Here is a 15,278-nt window from a genome sequence, read left to right as displayed (position 1 = left end):
TTTCATTAACTGGATTTCAATAAATGTAACACATGTGAATTATGATGGTGGAAAATAAGCAGATAACAAATATGCAAATGAGGATAGTTGGACAAGTTTTCAAAAATTCACTTGTCCTATTGGGCAAGTACATAAAAAATTGACTTGCCCAAACCAACTTTTCACTTGTCCTAAATTTAAAAATAAACATTTTTCTATGTATTTTCACTTCCAGCAATAGAATTCTTTTGTCATTGTCTATTTTCCTGAGTTGACCGATGCTAGATTCCATGATTGCAAAAAGTAACAAGTATATCAAAATCTCACTCATACAAAAAATCTTACTTGCCCAATAGGACAAGTAGGATAGGACATGTACTTGCCCGAACTGCACTTTAACTTGCCTGGGACAATGAGGTTAGTGGGCTTGTCCAACCCTGCTCTGGTATATGGCACCAATTTTGTTTATTACTTTGAATATGATAAATATGCAAATTTGCAATGCCTAGAGCATGTGCCTACATGCATAATGAATAGTGATCCAGTAAGGAAGCAGGTAGTGAAAAACAAAGAAAGCTTTAAAACTATGAGATGTTGGATGTTCAAAATTGACAAAAAATCTAATTCTTAGCTAACATCCATTGGCATAATACCGGCCGGTTTACTGCAATTTCTCAAGCAATACTAATTTGGCAAATGATCAACACATCATTTTCTAGAGTTAGATGTTGCTGTTACAGCTTACCTTTGCCACTTCTTCTGTGTATATTATTTTGTCTCTCTTGTCGTGCTAAAAACATATTATCGTAATTGGAACACACTGCGGAATTGCACGGAGAACGGGCGCGTGGTTGGAAGGGGGTGCAACAATACCGGCCGAACGAAACACGGCACAATTAACTGCCGCTATGTACCTTTATACATCCTCTGTTGTTCCTTCCTTTCCTGTTAGTAGTTGCACAAAACAAAAACCTGCATGAGCATACAAAAAGTCATGAGAAAATGGGCGTATACTGACAAGAATTTTCATTTAATTTTGGTCCGTCACAACCGCTATGACGCAAAATTTTACTGCTGGCGTAGCATTAAAAATGGCAGGAAAATGGCGGCGTACGTTCAATTTGACCCATTCAGCCGTAGATCCGGGCGATAATGCAACGGTTCTTCACACTTTTACACGAGTTGTAGGTCACCAAAAGAAATTCAAGATTGCTGTTGAATCATGCTCGTTTTGTGCCGTGAGCACATGTGATTATTATCTACAAATCTGGCGATGAACGTGACAGTGTGTTTGTCCCACGACGAGCTCGCCTGCCCCGAAAATGAACTGGAAACTTTTGGCCTTGTTGTCTTCGAATGCATTGTTATCGATGCTTTGTAAATGATGTATTGGACACCTACATGTAGATGTCTGAAGTGTGCATACCTCAGAAATAACTATTGTTGCATGTGTAGATCTCTTTAAATTCCATTATTTTTTATCGGCCGGTATAAGTCTATGGCCGGTATTATGCCAATGCATGTTACAGTGTACAGTACCAGAAAAGTAACTTTTGGAAGATGTGCAATGCATGTACATAAAACATACATTACAACATGTACTTACCTCTTTCTCTGACAACTTGATATGTCCTGGGTAAATGAGCTGAAAAATAAAAAAGATCAACTTGATTTGTGACAAGGAAAGTAAACATACATATCAACTGTTTACTTGGTTTCACAATAATCAGTTAACACTTAATATTAGTAAGACCAAGGGATCTTCTTAAAGAATGAACAATTGTCATGGCTTAGAAATCAAAATCGATGGTAATTGTCTAGAACAAGTAACGAACTACAAAGATAAACCAAAAAAATACAGTCAAACCTGTCTATAGCGGCCACTCAAGGGACTGGAGAAATATGGCCACTATAGACAGGTGGCCACTATAGAGAAAATGTCGATCAATTGACTATGAGCAAGCCACACATGATTTCAGTTCCCACTAATCTTTCTCACCAAGTAACATTGTCTCAATCGGTAAATTCACCGAAAAAGACTTGCACTTTAATGCTCAAGGCATGCATACCCTCTGCTACTGCCAAAATGACCCTGTCAGGAACTCCAAATCCTCACAAACTACAATTTCAAACTCGGTGCAGGGTGACATAAGGCTGCAGTATGGTTGCAATAGGCAGTGTTTCTGTATCAACGGGACCGGAAATCGTGTGGCCACGTTGGACAGGTGGCCGCTAAGCCTATTTCTTAATCATTATGAATCCAAGGGACCGACACAAAGTGGCCACTATGGCCAGGTGGCTGCTATACAAAGGTGGCTGCTAATACAGGTTTGACTGTATGATATTAACATCTTCAACCCAGCAACAGCAGAAAATTTTGAAGGGGGGGTTAAAATGACCAAGAAATGACTGGGATATTTCTTACCTAATTTTCAAAGGCATGACAAACCTAACCTTCAAACCATTTCCTACATGGCTGCATGTTTAGCGACAAATTTTGATGTCATCAACAAAGCTATTTTAGTAAGTCTAACTAGAAAGGTAACATTTGCAAGCACCTGGTCTATGCCTGACATTTCTGCCTAGAATGGTGAACTGATTTAGTTACATACATGTCATCACAGGGCAAGTTGTAAAGAAGGGACAATTGAATTTTCATAGTTCATTTATCTGTAGGTACCGGTAGATTGAACGCTAACATAATAGCACGTACAATATGCTAAATAGGTTTTTGCCTGATTATTGGGAATATCTATATTTTAATTGTGCAAAATGACAGGAATATCATACCAATGAAAAGTTCAAGATGACTTTTGGAATCCGATATGAATGTAGCAGTGGGGTTCAGTCCTTGAACCCCACTGCTACATGTACATGAATAATGAAAATCACAATATTTGTTAGCAAATGGCAAAACATTTATAATGTTCTGTTTGGCATGACTTCTCTTATCTGCATCACGAAAAATTACCAATTCCGGATAATTACACGAAAATGTCAAACCAAACATTGTCAACAAATTGACTCAAAATGCGTGCTAAAAACCGGCATACACCAAAAAATTTTTGGGTGCATATATCAAAACTTATCAAATTTTTAAACACGTACCATGACAGACATTTTTATTATCTTTCTAACACTTTGATGTAAAGAATGTGATGATATGATGTATACTAGACTTTGATATCTTTAGGGACCGTACGGCATTTAGCAAGGGGGAGGGCCGGTCGCCAGAGGGGGGAGGGCCTAGCAAAAAAATATTGAGCCAGGGGGAGGGCATAGCAAAAAATTTTTGACTTGGGGGGAGGGCCAAGCAAAAAAAATTAGCTTGGTCTACCAGCAAAATTTGTCCCTTAAAATCCAAGAAACAGCGTTTCAGAGGGTCAAGATTTCAAAATTTTTCTGGACTGGCCTCCGCATGCAAGGGATCGCCCATGGTCAGCGCTCGGGACACAGTGAAAATGCGAAAGGGGAGGAGGCGGGGCTTATGCATTGCGCTTGAAAACCCTTTTCACTTACAGAAATTTTATTAAACTCTAGATTAGTCTGCCAGCAAAATTTACCCCTGGCCTATTGCCCTCAAAATGTAACTGGCGTTTCAGAGCTCGAGGGTAAAAATTTGTAAAAATTTCCCTGGATCCCTTTTGACGTGACCTCAGGCCGGGCCTCGCGCCTTTGGTGACCGACATTGTGATAATGTGTTCGGAGGGATTTAATTTTGTATTTCTAAATTGAAACGCCATTTAAGTTAGCTTTGCTTGCCAGCAAAATATTTCCCTCAAACGGCAGGAAATACGGCTTTTAAGAGGGTCAAGATTTCAAAATTTCCCCGAACCTACCTTGCGATTCTTCGTGCCTTTGGCGCCGGACATGGTGTTTGGAACGTCGTTCTCAAAAACTTGAAACCCTCGTGTCAGAGGGTTTTTTTTTATAGAAATGTCATTTAACCAGCAAATTTGCCCATTAAAATGCAATGCAGGAAATCGTGGCAAAAGAGCGTGGCATTTTTAAAAGATCTCCTGCAAGTCTGCGTTCTCACGCCCGCCGGCGGCTAGAGAGAGGCGACCGGTCTACCCCGCCATGGGAAAATCAGCGTTACGCGTCGGCACCAAACCTTCAAACCATAACCTTCTTGATACTATCTATTTGCGCTATACAAGACCAGTACGTGGTAATTGGGTACTTTGCATGTGAAGGGATCATGTCCTCGCTAGAAATCTACTGGTTGTGTTTTAGTAACGAGCCTCCCCCCCTCCCCACTACAGTTTTGGTTACTTGAATCGTTCTGTCGTTTTTTTTGGTAATTTTTTCCCTGATTTACCGTAAGTTATTACCACCACAGAACCAAGAAAAAGTTCAAAATATATTATGTAAATTGAAAATAGTTTCCGTCAAGCCGCTCAGGCCACGAGCTTGCAATGCGTAAATTAAGAGGGCGGGCCGCGTGCCGCTTCGTGGCGCAAATCTACTAGAAATCCAGGTACAAATGCTTTTTAGGTGTTGTTTTAATATCAAAACAATGAAATAGCTGCTATAAAGCAAATATCTATGTCTCTATGCAGCAGATTAGTGGTGCGTAGAATTGGACTTGCTATAACTTTCGGTTCAAGTCCGGTTAAAACCGGAACGTAGAAAACCGTTTTTCTTTTGAGAACCGGAAATCTCTTTCTTGTTGTATACTAGTATCATCTAAAACAACGCTAGATACCTATGTTACTTTATTAACTGCAGCCAACGGGCCCGAAAATAACTGTATGTTTGCGAAAATAGATTGTCCTACCACCATGAGCGGGCCATTAGCACATGGTCGCGCCACCGTCCGCACAGAAACCTTGTTTCAAAATCTGGCAACGCGGCAAAAATGACTGGTTCATTTTAGTAATTTAACCCATGAAAATAACGTCTGTGATTTTGTTTATCTTCTGGTGTGGGTTTTAGAAGTCCCATACCTTCTGATACATGTAAATGAGAAATTTCCCGAGAAAAAACAAATCACCCGCGCTTGTTGTCATGTTTGTCGCTTGTCGGGCTACTTCACTAAAAGCATGGGCGAGCAGTTTGTTAAAAAGAAACACAGACACCTTTATTTAAATAAATATTATGAAGTCATAAACTTATTTTATATTCCTTTTCTTTAAATCTGTAACGAATAAACTTACAATTCATTTGTAAGGTTAAATGAAGAGAATAATGAAACCGCGCGCGTCGCTTCTACCCGCATTACAGTAGGCTATCCCAATGACCCGTATTGACCTCGCAAGCGCCATGCTGAAATTTCGGGCCGTCAAAACGCAAGCCGAAAAGGCCATATTCTACCGTGATTTCCCGAAAATTATCATTGAAAATTGATGTCTTCGGCAATATTTTTTTATCGCATGCGGCCTGGTCGCTTAACGCTTGTGTTGATGCGGAAAAATTTAGCGGCCGTCAAAAACCGGACTTATAAGTCCGGACCTGAACCGGAATCTCTGGACTCGAGCCCGGACCTGAACCGGAATGTGAGCTCCGGTACGCACCACTACAGCAGATATTTAGATATTTTGAGCCATTCTGTTTTCCTTTTTACTAGGGGTGAGAGATCTACTTCGCGATGAAAATCATGAAAAAGTATGACGCAAAGCACATTTCCAAATGAGAGCGCAGTGTTTTATCGGATTCTTGAATATTTTTTCAAAGTTGATAGGAGGGGGGGGGGGCCTAGCAAAAAAAATTTGACTTGGGGGGAGGGCCTAGCAAAAAAAATTTTGACCTGGGGGGAGGGCCTAGCAAAAAATTTTTGACCCGACCCTCTGGCGACCGGCCCTCCCCCCTCACTAAATGCCGTACGGTCCCTTACATACATAAACACAAGAAAATATTTGGATGCACCCTGTGCACCCACAGAAAATAATTGGGTGCACAGCTCCAATTTTGGGTGCACCTGTATTTCGAGCCCTGTATACGAAATTGTTATCAGGAGAAAAAGAAAGCAATATTGTGTGAGGTTGTGGTCAGGCCCCGGGCGTGTCTGCACCAGAAAGAGATACCCGCGGGCCGTGTGTGAAACTTGATAAGCTGGAACAGGTCCTGTCTGACACACCGGCCATGCTTGCATGCGCTGTTAAAGTGTTATATCAAAAAAGACAGCAGGTGCATCAACCCAGGCTGGCGTTTGCTCCCAGACCTGGAACCAATGAATTAGTACAGTTCAATTATAGAAAAAAAACAACTTTACTTCCTAAACTGAATTAAACTATATGGACTTACCCCTCTAAATTTTCAGTTAATCTCCGATACATTAGAGCCCACTGGCCCACACTCAACAGAGACGGGGGCGACATAGCCTTTCTGATACTTATGACCCCCTCCTGCAAAAGTGGGGTGTTCCTGATGTCACTGCTGGAGATAGAGCGGGTCATTCTGTGAACAAGGTCGACGGAGATTGACCGAAAATTTAGAGGGGTGAGTGACCCTATAGTTTTAATCAGTGTTGGACTATAGTTTAATTCAGTGTTAGGAATTTTTTTCTATAATGTATTCTACCAACACAAATGAACTTTTGCCAGTAGCAGTGTTGTAACATAAGCCTTTGTACTAATTGTAGTTCCTTGTGTGAAGTACAGACTAACGCTAGGAAACATAAATACGACACCCCTTTTATTCGACACTTTTCATAACCTATCTGTTAGTAAAACTCTAGCTCTGGTATGCAAATTCTTTCTAGTGCTTTATAAAACCAGTAAAGTGTATGACATAAAACCTTGAAATTTTGAGCTCTCAAAGATCACATGTTGGAGTGACAAGTTAATCGATCTTCCGGTGTGTTTTCCTGCCGTTAATGGAGCCATGGGACGGGGGCAGCGGTCATAATTTCGATGAATCCTACATTACGTCTTTACATCACAAAATTATAATCACAGTGAATGAACAACAAATCAATCAACTGTCCATCGATGACAACCAACATGCCTTGGAATCATCTCTCCTACAAGTCCAGCGCGGCTTTGCAGGCTTATCAGCAGCCTTCCGAACAGATCAGGCGCCATTTTGAAAACGTGCATCAGCACCCCTTCCCCCCCAATCTGAAAATGCTCACATCCCAATACACAGCAAGACGGATCTCAGGCGATACCAACAGCCCCACATGGGGACTTACTGTAGGTTGTTTGTAGTGTGTTTTGCGGGTATATTTTGAGGGAGCCATTTGCTTATAAAGTTATAAAACAGCTTTCATAGAAAAGTTTCATAGAATGTCATAACCAAGTAGTGGAACAGAAGAAAGGGTTTGCCGCTGGTTGATGCATTTTCGGGCCATGTTTTAATCGCGATGCTGGCAGTTTACTGACATGCCGATTTGCATTAAACCATGAGTAAATGCCTGCTGATTGATACAGATTTGTCATTGTAAGTATGAAATCCGTTTATAACCAGCCTTATTATATCATTGTGACGGATTTACATTCCACTGGGAATAGAAAACCAAGGGACCTGCTATCAATTACACTCTCTTTGAAGTGTTATTTTCTAGCGACACCACAGAAAGTGGGAGACCAATGCACGTGTAGCAATTGCCGGGGAAACATAGTAAACAGTGCACTAAATAGTTACCGGAATGCGCCAAAGGCTGCTTGTTTATTCATTGTTCAGTGTTGAAAATGCTGGAAAGTATCGGATTAATGTTCTATGCCGTTTTATGGCATTGGTGAAAACATGAAGAGGGATACTTCAGACGTCGTTATGCCAAAAACTGCCCCCCCCCAAAAAAAAAACAGACTGTACCTTCCAGTTTGAATTAACTGCACAGTTACCTCCAGATTGAAATGAAGGTCATTGAAAGGTCAAATTGGTCACTTAGCGCAGTTGCAGAGTAACATTTGACTATGCTGAGACTAAAAATTTTTGTAAAAATTGCCAACGTTTCGGAAGCTATACCTGGAACTGTGACCGCTGTCATTTTTCAATGCACGAAATATCTACATGGTAGTACTGGGCGAAACCTGTAGATATAAAAGTATAAACATTATATAGGTCTGAGGTCTTTTTGATGCACAACAGGCAGCTGTTTCCACCCATGCGTCTGGGTTAAACCAGGAAAAAACGCAATCAGGTGTGTGACCTGTCCAAGACTAGAGAGGGCCGTGCAGAATGGATGCGCATAGAGCCCTGCGGTTCGACTGCACGCGTTCACAAATCAAAACATGTCTCAAACAAACGAGAATTCGGGACTCATCGGTGATGATTGCATGCGTTCCAAAAATGTGAAATAATGGCTGCCTCGGGATCAGCTTTTCAAATGAGTTCTCACCACCCAATGAAATCGAAACTTTGGCTAATGAAGGTCAATATGGAATAGGATAGTGTTATTAAACTTACTGTGTGTAGAAATAACTTTCAATTTTCAAGGCCCTATATTGCATTGGGTGCCTCTAGACCTCCTTGCTGTAGATAATTAACATCATCACTCTATGATAATTTCCCCCCCCCCCCCCCGTGTCTGACGACATGCGCCCAAAGTCAGATAATTTGCTAGTATAGAGTGACATTCTTTTTGCAACCTATTCTGATTGAGTACACGTTAGCTTCCAGGTTCAAAATGTACGTGTACCAAACGTCAGAGGCACTGTTAAAGGCACATGTTCCTTTGTTATCTCGTCACAAAAAAAAGCTAGCTCAGCAAGGAAAGAAATTTAATGGCGATGAAAACACCCACCTCCATGGCCTGTCCGAGCTCTAAATCGAATGTGACTACACATATACAATGAAGCCAGTTGGAGAACTTGTCCCAAGGTAGCGTGGGACTATTGGGGAGCCTGGAACTGTGACCGTGAGACGAAAAAGACGACTCCGAGCCTCTGGGCCTCTGGTCCTCTCCGGAAGCCGCCATGTTGACAGCCATGCACTAGGGCATACCACTACAAGTAAGAGGGGTCAAAAAGTACGAAAGCCCATAGCGACACGTGTGTAGACAGTACGCACGTTGATGTATGCTACTCTCCAAGAAGAGGTTAGGCTCTGGCTGTTTTTGTTGAAGTTTTTTTAGTCCTTTTTATCGAGATTTCTATTTTTTTTCTAAATCAGGTTCGTCTGAAGAGCGCTCCATCGCGATAACTGTAACGTTAGCAGCATCTCTTCTCCCTAAGTCAGAAACATCAAGCTTAGGCAAGCTTGACTTCAATGACTCAATAGGCAAAGCAGGGGTTCATCGGGAAATTCCCTACCCCATTTTGGCCGGAATGGTTTGATCCGCTAACATCGCACCATCGCGCGGGTTCTTTTACGATCTTTTACGTGACCGGCTCTCCCCAAACACGGGACCTCCATTTAACATCCTATCCTATTTTCACCTGAGTAAAGTGAGGAAAGTCGTGTAAAGTGCCTTTCCCAAGGGCATAAGATCGGTAACACGGCAGCCGGATTCGACCCCCCACCTCTCGGTCACGACAGATAACTTCGATATCAGTTTACCCTTCCAGATAGAAAGGTGAAGGTAACATTTTGTATTTGCTTCCAAATCATTTCCAAACAAATACAGAATTACCTGTCTAGCTTACGGGTTGTTTTTCGGTAATTAGTCAATGACAAGTAATGTCAAGTGACCGCGATTTCTTATTGTGCCCACTACTACACCGCGACCCCATCGTCGGAGACTACTTGTAGACTAAGCAAATGTGTTACTTAGATGCAAGAGAGAAATATTAGGCTTGCTGTTAAAGTGTAACTGAAATGGAATCGTCTGTAGCATTTTCTATCACTAATGTAAAAATATATATATCCGATCGCAAAAATTCCCGGAATTCCACAGCAATTCGTCCGCGCGTGCGCAATTGCACCATCCTTTTGGAAGGGAATAACTCGGGAAGGGGTTGACGGCTCATCGTCATTTTAAGACTTTAAGAAATCGCTCCACGAACATTGCACACTTTACGGCAAGTTTGTTGGCTTTTCTAGCAAGCATGAAACGTTGAAGAATATTTTTGAACATTACCTTTCATTTGATATGTAGCTTATTGTCAACTGGAGTGGTTGATAGCACAGCACCAAAATAGAACATCGCCATTCTGTTCAAATTAAGACGCCGCGCCCCGCGCGTTCCGAACGCGTCGGCCCAGTAGAAAGCATGGAACTTATGTTCATCTTTGTCACGGGGTCGTAAGCTCCTCTGATTCCCCAAAAACGTAGATTTCACTTGATACATATCTATATGTCTCTTTACATGTTTAATTGCACAATGATACAACACTGAAAGTTGTCACCTCGTCAGAGACGCGGCATCTATCGTGTTCTACGCCTCCGAACGCGGTCGCCCTGCATACAACCACGGAACAGACGGTCAAATTTGTCACGGTACCGCCGGCGTTGCAAGCACGTAGAGTTCATGAATATTCTTGAAAATCTGTGTACTTATTTCTAAAAACCTTTATTTCATTTGATATATAGCATTTTGTCCACTTGATTGGTTGATAGTACAGCACCAAAATATAAGATTTTCACTTCGTTATAAAGTGCGCGGGTCTGTCATCTTTGTAACGGCGTTACAGTAATGACGAGTTCTCTATCCCTCTTGAAATTTCTGTGTTGTTTCACGGAAACCTTAGCTTTAATTTCATATATAATGTATTGTCGGTTACTAGCATAGCAATGGCATAGAGAATGTTCAACGTGTTGTCGTTGGTTTCTCGGTGTAAAAAACTCGTTGCTCCTCAAATTAACTAAAAAACTTTGGTATCATTACAAAGGCGACAAAATGGACTATCACAATGTGGAATTAGATAATCGGATTTAGGTGAAATGTAAAACAGACAAGCACAAGAAACTGGACAAAAATTGCTAAACGTTTTCAAAAGCCATAGTGTCAGAAGTCATTTTATAACGGGCAAAATGTGTATATTGTTGTGCTGGGAACACCCTGTAAATGGGAAAAAGTATAAACATTATGCAAGTCTAAGGTCTCTTTGTTGCACCACAGACAGTTTTTTTACATCCATGCAACAGCATAAAGCCGTGACCTGGCGTGCGCGAGAATTACGCGTTCTATGTGATCTGCGCCGTTTTAGAAAACCCAGGAAGTTGAACCGAATGTTCGATGCTAGACCCTTCGACTGTTTTATGCAAATGAAGACCTCATTGGTATAAGCAACGAAAAACATTTATGATACTCGTAGGTCACTCGTCACATTTATAATAGGTCACTCGTCACAAGAGATCGCTTCTTAAACATCCATCGCGTGAACCAATCTTCATACATACAGCCAGGCGAAAGGATAGAACACAAATACAATAAAACCGTCGTCATGGCAATAGTTTCTTTTTCCACACTTATTAAAATGTCATGTCATGGAGGCTATATCTATTGCGTCCATGAACATGAAATGTCATGGAGGTTATATTTTCAGTAGCGTTTGTGTGTCTGTCTGTCTATGAACAAGATAACTCAAGAACAGCTGGATGGATTTCATACTTGGTGTGTTGGTGGGGTGTGATGAAAGCTGGGAATGATTAGATTCAGTACTGCAGCGCAACTTCCGGTGTTGCTATCTCGTGTTCTGAACACGCTATGGTCACGAATTTTGAGTATTAGATAGCTCTTGTGCTCAGAAATAAGTGACATAAGTTCGGGACAGCAGGGGCATTTTTGTCAAAACTTCTGAAGTGGAGTCAAGAAGGGAACAACAGCTTTTCGTGATTTTGGTATGTAGTACGATCTTGAGAATATTCTATCATAGCTGTTTTGCAATGTATCTCTTGTCCCGAGCATGACATGGTTTTAATATTTAAGTGCTAAATAGCTTGCAATGTCATGAAAAAGTGGGGCAAGTTTCAGCCCCCTAACATCAAATTTTGGAACTGAAGGGGCGTTTTTGTCAAGACACTCCAAAGAGGATAACTGCAGAAAGGAATGACGAATTGCCATCATTTTAGGCATGCTGGTAGCTTAGGCCAAGATGTTCATAATGATATACATTTTATGCAGATGAGGACTTAATTTGCATAATTGATGAGGAAACTGTATAATTCCATTGTTTTCAATAACTGAACTTCAGTAAATGTAACCCATGTAAGTTATGATAGGTGAAACATAAGTAGATACCAAATATGCAAATGAGGAACTGATTTGCACGATATATACAAAAATAGCAAATCCGCATAATGACTAATGATGGGAATTTTATACTTGTGACGTGTACGTTAGTCAATGATGAACATCACCTTGCATTAATTATGTAAATGTGTGAGTCATTCGCCGAACTCTAGTTTTCGATTGTTTTTGGCACCCCCAAGAGTTCAAACTAGGCCAGACGGTTGTTTTGAGTGTGTCCCAGCGCTGACGGAGTGTTCCATGAGCGCAGCAGGTTGCAATTATCTTTTGGCACGGTCCCTTGTCTTGATCAACAACAATTCCTCACCTACACGTGCACTAGGCCTACTCTCCAACATTTTGTCCAACGAGTCCTTCTGGTCTCGAGCTATGATGGCATTCCATATGTCTCTGCCAGTCATTGCTTGATGTAGGTTGTCAACATGGCTGTTTTTTAAACTTTTTTTTAGGCGTTTTATCGTTTTGTTGATGTTAAGCCACGAGACATCAACAAAACGGTACCAAATAGAAAGCCCAATAAATGAATGGATGAAGACCTTTATTTTACAGTTTTGCCCAACCGAGCTAAGTACAGGTCACAACAAGTCAAAACATAAATTATATACATATCATAAGTCATAAAGTATCACAAATCTTGTATAACACAGAAATTCGGCTTCTTCTCGCTTCTTGGCAATGGTGAAAATATATCGACTGTATGGGTTTAGCTATGGTTGGTTTGTCAAAACGCATGAGGATTATAAAAACGCCTAAAAAAACATCAAAAACAGCCAAAACTAACGTCTGCTTAGAGAGTGGACCTGGTGGAGGTAGCGAGGAATTGGTGTTGGCAGTGGGTGGAGACAGCTCTTTCTTCTTTCAGGGTATTTGCTCGGAACGAACCTAGTGTTTATTACCTCCATGAAATGTCATGGAGATACCCTGCGTGTGTCTGTGTGTGTGTGTGTGTGTGTGCGTGTGTCTGTGTCTGTGTGTGTGTGTGTGTGTGTGTGTGTGTGTGTGTGTGTGTGTGTGTGTGTGAGAGAGAGAGAGAGAGAGAGAGAGAGAGAGTAAGATAACTCAAGAACGGCTGAGGGAATTGGTTTCATACTTGGTGTGTTGGTAGTGTGTGATGAAAGCTGAAAATGATTAGATTTTGGGCCCCCCAGCGGCTTCCCTTCATACTGCAGCGCAACTTCCGGTATGGCTATCTCGTGTTCTGAACACGCTATGATCACGGTTTTGAGGTGTTAGATAGCTCTTGTGCTTAGAAATAAAGTGACATAAGTTTGGGCCCCCTAGCTTCTAGTTTTGGGATAGCAGGGGCATTTTTGTCAAAAACCTCTGAAGACGATAGCTCAAGAAGGGAACAATGGATTTTCATCATTTTTGGTATGTAGGTACCTTAGACAATGTTGGACAAGATAAGATACTAATTATGCAAAATAGGAGTACATTTGCATAATAAATGAGAATATTCTATCATAGCAGTCTTTTCAATGTATCTCTTGTTATAGATGCATTGAAATTAGCTTTGTCTGTCACCAAAATTTTCTCTCCAAATACAGGAATTAGCGTTTCAGGGAGTCAAAATTTCAAGCAGCTGCTCAGCCTCGAAACCTCTTAGGATGTCTAGGGTTGTCGCGCCATAGTGGTAGGCATCATTCCATCTTTGTAAATGATGTCGCGCCATAGGTCAGCAATATTTCGCCGCCAAATCCGAAATTTGCTTCCACCGCCTCTGTGTAGTGTTGACAGCCTTCTAGAATTTAGCGTAAAGCGTTGCTGAGCTTTCTTAATTAAGCATACAGCGTTGCTGACCTTTCTGAATTTATCGTAAAGCGTTGCCGGCTTTCGTTGTCGGCCATCCCGAATTTCTATATTAGCGTAAAGCGTTCTCAGGACCCCCCATGCAGACCCTCATATATGCAACAATGTAGGAAATTGGTGTCATTATCTCAAGAATCAAAACTTCAAACCAAACAGACTCATCCTCAAATGCTAACCTGTTTTTCCAACGCCCCCTGCATCTTATGGTCTGTGATATGTAATGATGATAACAATTTTTTTGTTGTCAGTAAATAGACCCCCCACCCCACCCCCCAATCGGAGAACTTCACATTTCGCGCAGTCAAAGTCGGTGTGTTGAGCAGGCAAAGTCGGTGTTTTGAGCAGGCAAAGTCGGTCACGGTGTTGAGCAGGCAAAGTCGGTGTGTTGAGCAGGCAAAGTTTGTGTGTTGAGCAGGCAAAGTCGGTCTGTTGAGCAGGCAAAGTCGGTGTGTTGAGCAGGCAAAGTTGGTGTGTTGAGCAGGCAAAGTTGGTGTGTTGAGCAGGCAAAGTTGGTGTGTTGAGCAGGCAAAGTCGGTGTGTTCAGCAGGCAAAGTCGGTCACGGCGTTGAGCAGGCAAAGTCGGTGTGTTGAGAAGGCAAAGTCGGTGTGTTGAGCAGGCAAAGTTGGTGTGTTGAGCAGGCAAAGTTGGTGTGTTGAGCAGGCAAAGTCGGTGTGTTGAGCAGGCAAAGTTGGTGTGTTGAGCAGGCAAAGTTGGTGTGTTGAGCAGGCAAAGTCGGTGTGTTCAGCAGGCAAAGTCGGTCACGGCGTTGAGCAGGCAAAGTCGGTGTGTTGGGAAGGCAAAGTCGGTGTGTTGAGCAGGCAAAGTCGGTGTGTTCAGCAGGCAAAGTTGGTGTGTTGAGCAGGCAAAGTTGGTGTGTTGAGCAGGCAAAGTCGGTGTGTTCAGCAGGCAAAGTCGGTCACGGCGTTGAGCAGGCAAAGTCGGTGTGTTGAGAAGGCAAAGTCGGTCACGGCGTTGAGCAGGCAAAGTCGGTGTGTTGAGCAGGCAAAGTCGGTGTGTTGAGCAGGCAAAGTTGGTGTGTTGAGCAGGCAAACTCGGTCTGTTGAGCAGGCAAAGTCGGTGTGTTGAGTAGGCAAAGTTGGTGTGTTGAGCAGGCAAAGTTGGTGTGTTGAGCAGGCAAAGTCGGTGTGTTGAGCAGGCAAAGTCGGTCACGGCGTTGAGCAGGCAAAGTCGGTGTGTTGAGAAGGCAAAGTCTGTCACGGCGATGAGCAGGCAAAGTCGGTGTGTTGAGCAGGCAAAGTCGGTGTGTTGAGCCGGCAAAGTCGGTGTGTTGAGCAGGCAAAGTTGGTGTGTTGAGCAGGCAAAGTTGGTGTGTTGAGCAGGCAAAGTCGGTGTGTTGAGAATGCAAAGTCGGTGTGTTGAGAATGCAAAGTCGGTGTGTTGAGCATGCAAAGT

General features: G+C 42.2%; 1 protein-coding gene across 3 annotated transcripts in view; it reads right to left on the bottom strand.

The window, feature by feature from the left end:
* Positions 1-8,885, bottom strand: part of LOC118416041 (protein DENND6A-like) — a 75,228-nt gene extending 66,343 nt beyond the window's left edge. For 2 of the 3 annotated variants that reach the window (XM_035821089.1, XM_035821088.1), the window contains exons 1-2: positions 8,669-8,885; positions 1,586-1,624 (exon numbers count right to left, since the gene is read on the bottom strand). In XM_035821089.1, the coding sequence (XP_035676982.1) occupies positions 1,586-1,624; positions 8,669-8,854 (225 nt within the window). In that variant the 5' untranslated portion in view covers positions 8,855-8,885. The remainder of the gene's footprint in view (positions 1-1,585; positions 1,625-8,668) is intronic. The other variant, XM_035821087.1, reaches the window with a different exon arrangement.
* Between the last annotated feature and the right edge of the window lie 6,393 nt (positions 8,886-15,278).

The sequence above is a fragment of the Branchiostoma floridae genome, chromosome 5 (genome assembly GCF_000003815.2).
Source record: "Branchiostoma floridae strain S238N-H82 chromosome 5, Bfl_VNyyK, whole genome shotgun sequence".
Classification (NCBI taxonomy): Eukaryota; Metazoa; Chordata; class Leptocardii; order Amphioxiformes; family Branchiostomatidae; genus Branchiostoma; species Branchiostoma floridae.
Note: the sequence above shows the minus strand (reverse complement) of the source record. Positions and strands in the feature narration are given on the sequence as shown.